The 7,724-nt window shown below is 40.5% G+C and overlaps 1 protein-coding gene across 1 annotated transcript; it reads left to right on the top strand.

The window, feature by feature from the left end:
- Positions 1-772: 772 nt before the first annotated feature.
- On the top strand, positions 773-1,726 carry LOC131832973 (putative olfactory receptor 2B8). The gene has a single exon (XM_059176219.1). It carries the CDS (start codon positions 788-790, stop codon positions 1,724-1,726), a length of 939 nt encoding a protein of 312 aa, XP_059032202.1. The 5' UTR covers positions 773-787.
- The last annotated feature ends 5,998 nt before the right edge of the window (positions 1,727-7,724 follow it).

Here is a 7,724-nt window from a genome sequence, read left to right as displayed (position 1 = left end):
GCAGAGCTATTAATGATATTTTGAAAATAATTGAATTATTTGTATATGTATATTCCAGTTACTAAGTTCTTTTTTTTTTTTAATAATATATTTATTTATTTGACAGACAGAGATCACAAGCAGGCAGAGAGGCAGGCAGAGAAAGAGACAGAGAGAGGAGGAAACAGGCTCCCCACCGAGCAGAGAACCCAATGCAGGGCTCGATCCCTGGACCCTGGGATCATGACCAGAGCCTAAGGCAGAGGCTTTAACCCATTGAGTCACCTGGGCGCCCCCCAGTTACTAAATTCTTATATCTGAAAGTATTTTTGTGATTATGTTGTATTTTATTGCATGTGAGGTATGTAGAAATCCAGTGTGTACAATCATGAGATATGTATTTACAGTAAGGTCTCTCTTTCTTTCTTTCTTTCTTTCTTTCTGATTGCTCTCCATCTTTTTCCCTCATCCCCATTCTTTCTAAAATATATGTATAAACTTAACAGTACTTTGTGTCTTTAAGCTCAGACTGAAAGACTTTTAATATTTATGACTGATGGCAACACAAGGTCCATTATTTCATTTTCTTAAAGTACATATTAATGATTTACTTTTCGTGGTAATGTGGAACTAAATTGGTATAAGCCAAGTCAATCTCAATCATTTATTTAAAAACTACCTTTAATATTCTATGGCTGTGTCTTACGACAGATGCACCTCCTCTGCCACCAACTTTGTTTTTTTTTTAAGATTTCTTTTAAAAGTTCTTAAATGCTTGGTCCTGACAGGAAACATGTGCTAGCAGAGGATGGAACAGAAGAATGGCAGCTCTTTCACGGGGTTTATCCTGCTGGGGTTCTCTGACCGGCCTCAACTGGAACTAGTCCTCTTTGTGGTTCTCCTGATCTTCTACCTGTTCACTCTGCTGGGAAACACCACCATCATTGCCTTGTCCTACCTCAACCCACATCTTCAGACTCCCATGTACTTTTTCCTCTCCAACCTAAGCTTTCTGGACCTGTGTTACACGACCAGCACTGTCCCTCAGCTCCTGGTTCATCTCAGGACAGCAGACAAGTCCATCTCGTTTGGTGGCTGTGTGGCTCAGCTCTTCATCTCGCTTGGGCTGGGATGCACGGAATGCCTTCTGTTAGGGGTCATGGCGTTTGACCGCTATGCAGCCATTTGCAAGCCCCTGCAGTACACCGTGATCATGCACCCCCGTCTCTGTGCCCTCATGGCTTCTGTGTCATGGTTCTTTGGTTTTGGCAACTCCTTATTGCAGACAGTGCTCATCTTCCTTTTGCCACTTTGTGGGAGAAATAAAATAGACCATTTCCTTTGTGAGATTCCTGCCCTGCTCAAGCTTGCCTGTGTAGACACTACTATGAATGAGTCTGAGCTCTTCTTTGCCAGTGTGATCATTCTCCTGATACCTGTGGCATTAATCATCTTCTCCTATGGTCAGATCGTCAGGGCGGTCTTAAGAATAAAGTCATCTGCAGGGCAGAGAAAAGCGTTTGGCACATGTGGGTCCCACATCACAGTGGTCTCCCTGTTCTATGGCACAGCCATCTATGCTTACCTCCAGCCCAGCAACAACTACTCCCAGGATCAGGGCAAGTTAACTTCTCTCTTCTACACGATCGTCACGCCCATGGTCAACCCCGTCATATATACACTGCGGAACAAGGATGTGACGGGAGCAATGAAGAAAATGCTTTTCAGGGGCCATGACTCCAGATGATTGGGCAGGGAAGACCCTTTGATGGAACACATTGAATGCCAGGGCATATAAGATGTTTGTGTCCTTCCTGTATCACTCAGAATTCTCTCTGACATCTTTCAAGGGAATCTTTACCTGATGCTTTTATGAAAGTCCATGTTCAAAATCTAAGCTCACGGATTCATGCAGCCTCCACAGATCCAACCTAGTGTCCTAGAGCACATTCATCATATTGTTATTTTAAAATTTCAGAGGTTTTTCATATTCCCCCCTCATTTGGGAACACTCTTTCATTCCTTGTTGCAAGAAGACACACGTCATAAAGTCATGGGGAAATAAGAATACAAATGACTAAAACATAATAAGAAATACTAATATTTTAGCATTTTTCTATCAAATTGTTGGAGACATCACTTTTTCTTGCATTGTGACCATGGCTCTATTATGAGGTCTACTGGCTGACTGTATCACAGCTTTTTCATAGAAGTAGTTGGGCAACTCTGGGAAAAACAGAGTTTTAGCTCAGAGAAAAGCCTATTAATATCAGTCCTGATAAATCCACTCAGATATCGGGCCCTAGTGTGACAACACCAGTGCGACAGTGATTTTAGGTAATCTTCCTGTCCCAACATTGAGGACGTGATGCATAGCTGCCAGTGACAGTGGGAGCATCTATGGCCACAAGCAGGTGGTGCTGACAAGTGAGTTTGGGCATAGCCAGACAAGCACCAACGTGAGGCCTGCAAGTTGTTGTTTGTGTCCGTGAGCCACCCTGTTCGTTACAAATGACTCTTGAGCACAGTATCGTATCTGAACAGAACATGACAGAAGCCCTGCTTTAGAGTCTCTTTTACCTACAATAGTGCAGCAAAATTTCCAAAGGGTAAAAGACATTTAGACCCTCTCTTCATACTATTTTGTAAATTCTTCGATCCAGGCATCAACTGATCAATGCTTTTATATCTCACATCCACCAAAAGCGCCATATATTTCAATACTATAAAAATATAGGAAGTGCCCTCTATTTCACAAGAAATGCCATGTCTGTGGAGCTTACTTAGATTCACCACGAGGAAATGTAAAGAATAAATACAATGTATATTAATTATTAAACATCTCCATATGTCTCTACTTTACATATAGCCACCTCATTATGAACTGTCATACAATTCTGAGTTAGGAGTAATAAAAATAAATATCCCAGAACAACTGAATCTGACATTGTAGCCCTTCGATCTTAACTCCAGCTCAGTTTGCACATAAGTGTGTTTTGGGGTATGGATCTAGGTTTCTGTATATATGTGTTGTCACAAATAGTGTATTTTCCCATGAAGGCTGGAGCTTTGACAATGCCATCTTCACAGAAATGTTTCTGATTTTGGAAGGTTTTCCCAACGCGTAACCCAGTGTTGGTAAATGTGTTTGTATCTTGGACTGGACACATATGCATAAGAACTCTACTGTTCCCTATCCTGACAGCTAACCGGCATCCCCAGGGCCTTGAACCCTGAGCTGGCCATGCTCATGCCAAGTGATCTTGCTGCAGGGACAGCATGACAGCCAGGGGAGATCATGCACATGGTCAGGTTTTCTCTGTATCACTACGAGCATCACAGTATTCTTACTTGAAATCAATACCTGGGATGTATGTTGACATCATAGTGATGCTTCATGTATGCTAGTAGGAAAAGAGTTCTGCCCACTGTTTATCTCCGACGGTGACAAATTTCCCACTTTCCATTATGTTTCAACCACCTCCTGACAGTCATATCCAAATGGTCACCTTAAAGTCCTCTAAATGAACTTTCTTTGGTGCAAAACCTGTCAAGGTCTCATGAAACCACACGGCCTATTGTTGGGTGAGCAACTACTACTCTGCTCTTAAGGACACACAGAACCCTGGGGCAAAACATTTTCATTTCCTTTAAGTGAATGTTTGAATGACATTTGGATATTGATTTTACATGGGAATAAATCTTAGAGAACAAAGTTTCCCTGGGATCCAAAATAAAAAAGAAATTATTTGAAAGTCCAAACACAAGTTGAGAATTATTCCATAACATTTTTCTAATGTTAAGAATCTGACTCCCACACTCTCCATGCTTTGTCTACAACAGACTCCAGGGTTGTGTAAATTGCCACCAATATCATTTGGACTGTTTCCTTTTTTTTTTTTTTTAAATTTTATTTATTTGACAGAGAGAAAGAGAGAGATTACAAGTAGGCAGAGAGGGAGGCAGAAAGTGAGGGGAAAGCAGGCTCCCCACAGAGCAGAGAGCCCAATGTGGAGCTCAATCCCAGGACCCTGAGATCCTGACCTGAGCTGAAGGCAGAGGATTAACCCGTTGAGCCACCCCGGTGCCCTGGACTGTTTCCTTTTGTATGTTCACTAATAACTGTGGCATAGCTGTGGACTTGAACCCAAGGCTTGGCTAAATTATTTTATTCCATCTGTCCTTTAGCACCTGGAGGTGAGGATGATGATTATGTTCTAGAGCAACTCATGGATTCTTCGAGATCTTTACCTTTCAGAAGAACATGGATGTACACCATCAGCTCAGGTAATGCATGTTTGCTGAGACTCAAAATGTCCAACTTGCATGAAACACAAGTTCTATTTTTGTTTTGATTGTTTTTGTTGGTTTGAAATTATTTCATATTTTCTTATTTCATTTTTTTGCATTTTTTTAAATTTATTTTCAGCATAACAGTATTCATTATTTTTGCACCACACCCAGTGCTCCATGCAATCTGTGCCCTCTATAATACCCATCACCTGGTACCCCAACCTCCCACCCCTCCTGCCACTTCAAACCCCTCAGATTGTTTTTCAGAGTCCATAGTCTCTCATGATTCACCTCCCTTTCCAATTTCCCCAAACTCCCTTCTCCTCTCTAACTCCCCATGTCCGCCATGCTATTTGTTATGCTCCACAAATAAGTGAAACCATATGATAATTGACTCTCTCTGCTTGACTTATTTCACTCAGCAGAATCTCTTCCAGTCCCGTCCATGTTGCTACAAAAGTTGGGGATTCATCCTTTCTGATGGAGGCATAATACTCCAACGTGTATATGGACCACATGTTCCTTATCCATTCGTCCGTTGAAGGGCATCTTGGTTCTTTCCACAGTTTGGCGACCATGGCCATTGCTGCTATAAACATTGGGGTACAGATGGCCTTCTTTTCACTACATCTGTATCTTTGGGGTAAATACCCAAGAGTGCAATGGCAGGGTCATAGGGAAGCTCTGTTTTTAATTTCTTGAGGAATCTCCACACTGTTCTCCAAAGTGGCTGACCCAACTTGCATTCCCACCAACAGTGGAAGAGGGTTCCCCTTTCTCCACATCCCCTCCAACACATGTTGTTTCCTGTCTTGCTAATTTTGGCCATTCTAACTGGTGTAAGGTGATATCTCAATGTGGTTTTAATTTGAATCTCCCTGGGGGTTGGGAATGATGAACATTTTTTCATGTGTCTGATAGCCATTTGTATGTCTTCATTGGAGAAGTGTCTGTTTATATCTTCTGCCCATTTTTTGATATGATTGTCTGTTTTGTGTGTATTGAGTTTGAGGAGTTATTTCATTTTTTAATTAAGTTTTTATTTCCATTAAAGTATAGTTAACATACAGTGTATTATTAATTTTAGGTGTACAGTATAATATCTCAACAATTCAATACAACACCCAGTGTTCATCACAAGTGCCCTCCTTAGATGTGGTCCATATACACTATGGAGTATTATGCCTCCATCAGAAAGGATGAATACCCAACTTTTGTAGCAACATGGACGGGACTGGAAGAGATTCTGCTGACTGAAATAAGTCAAGCAGAGAGAGTCAAATTATCATATGGTTTCACTTATGTGTGGAGCATAACAAATAACATGGAGGATAAGGGGAGATGGAGAGAAGGGAGTTTGGGGAAATTGGAAGGGGAGGTGAACCATGAGAGACTATGGACTCTGAAAAACAATCTGAGGGTTTTGAAGGGGTGGGGGATGGGAGGTTGGGGGAACCAGTTGGTGGGTGTTAGAGAGGGCATGGATTGCATGGAGCACTGGGTGTGGTGCAAAAACAATGAACACTGTTACGCTGAAAAGAAATAAAAAATTAAAAAACAAAAAAAAACAAAAAAACCTTTGGAAAACAGTAACCAATAGTCTGAATAAATGAACATTATAAAATATTTTTGTCAAGTCAATAAAACAGTAGAATTAAAAAAAAAAAAAACCCAAAAACCCCAAGTGCCCTCCTTAATCTCCATCACTTATTTCGCCCATTCCCCCACTCATGTTTCGTCTGGTGATCATCAATCAGTGTGTTGTTCTCCATAGTTGTTCTGTTTCTTGGTTGTCTCTCTCTTTTTTAGCTTTGCTCATTTGTTTTGCTTCTTAAATCTACATACAAATGAAATCATATGGTATTTGTCTTCCTCTGACCGACTTATTTCACTTAGCATAATACCCTCTAGTTCCATTCAGGACATTCTAAATGGCAAGATTTCATTCTTATTTATGATTAATATTCAATTGTATGTATATATCACATCTTTTTCTAGTCATCTATTGATGCATTTTGGATTGCTTCCATAGTTTGATTATTATAAATAATGCTGCTATAAACATAGTGGTACATGTGTCACTTTGTATGGTCTTTTTTGGGTAAATATCCAGTAGTGCCATTACTTGAAGGTAGGTTTGTTCTATATTTAAATTTTTGAGGAATCTCTATACTGTTTTCCACAGTGCATGCACCAGCTTACATTCCAACCAAGGGTTCAGGAGGTTCCTTTTTCTCCATGACCTCACTCATGTTTTCTTCTCGTGCTTGATTTTAGCCATTCTGACAAGTGTGAGGTGATATCTCATTGTGGTTTTGGTTTGCATTTCTCTGAAGAGCCATGATTTGAGCATCTTTTCTGTATCTATTGAGATCTGTATGTCTTCTTTGGAGAAATGTCTGTTCATGTCTTCTGTCCATTTAAAAAATTTGATTATCTGGGGTTTTTGCATATTGTATGTATAAGATCTTTACATATTTTGAGTACTAACCCTTTATTAAATAGGTCATTTATAAATCATCTCCTATTCTTTAGGCTTTCTTTTTGTTTTGAGTAACAGTTTTTTCCCCCTAAAAACTGTTCCAAAGTTACTTTATTATCTTTTAACTTTTTAATTATTTAAAAATTTTAATCCCAGTATAGCTAACATACAGTGCTATACTAGTTTCAGATGTATGATATACTGATTCAACACTTCCATCATCACAAATTTACTCTTTGTTTGCTATCACCTATGTAACCCCCCCCCCCCACCACCACCATCCTTCTTATGGTATGAGTCAGCAGAGAGAGGCTTGGGAGATTCTCATATTATGTGTCCCTACCTTTGTAGCCCAGTTCTGACTTTAGACTGTCATTTGGTAGCATATTTGCAGTCTATAGAGTGTAGGCTCTAAACTGACCCTCTGCATCATGCTGAAATCACTACTAGATCAGTAATCAGACTATAGCTGCCCCTCTAAAACCCTCATGTATCCTGTAGTCTGTGCATTTCACAGTTACTCTTTGCCAGAGTTCTGCTCTGTCCAGGCTCACTGAGGCAGGAGGAACAAGTTATAAGTCCCTGTGAGCCCTTGCCTTTGTAGGTGACTTCAGATGCTTGTTTTATAATGTAAGTGAAAGCTTCTTTCATTGATGTGCTATTGTAGCTTATTTCAGACCTGGTTGTGCAGACTCTGGGAACCACTGTGCATGGAAATGTGGTTTGCTGGGAAGGTGGGCTCTATGTAAATGCAGAAATGAGAGGATGAATGACTGCTGCTCAGAAGGGTCAGGGGATGGGTTCCCTGAGGTGCCCTTAGAAACTGGATGCTTGCTTTGGGGAGGGAGACATTTCTTTCCCCCTCCCCACAGTGTTCTTCCAACTGTTTTGGAATGAAATGGAGATGATAGGGAGTAACAGGAGAACAAAACCAAAGCTTAAGTACCTACATATGGAGGTCCAGTAATGA

This window comes from Mustela lutreola, chromosome 6 (genome assembly GCF_030435805.1).
Source record: "Mustela lutreola isolate mMusLut2 chromosome 6, mMusLut2.pri, whole genome shotgun sequence".
Lineage (NCBI taxonomy): Eukaryota > Metazoa > Chordata > Mammalia > Carnivora > Mustelidae > Mustela > Mustela lutreola.
The sequence above is the reverse complement of the archived record's forward strand: the minus strand, read 5'-3'. Positions and strand labels throughout refer to the sequence as shown.

Bases quoted from the DNA above. Each gene is read 5' to 3' on its own strand.
- LOC131832973 (XM_059176219.1), top strand. From the start codon at position 788: ATGGAACAGAAGAATGGCAGCTCTTTCACGGGGTTTATCCTGCTGGGG.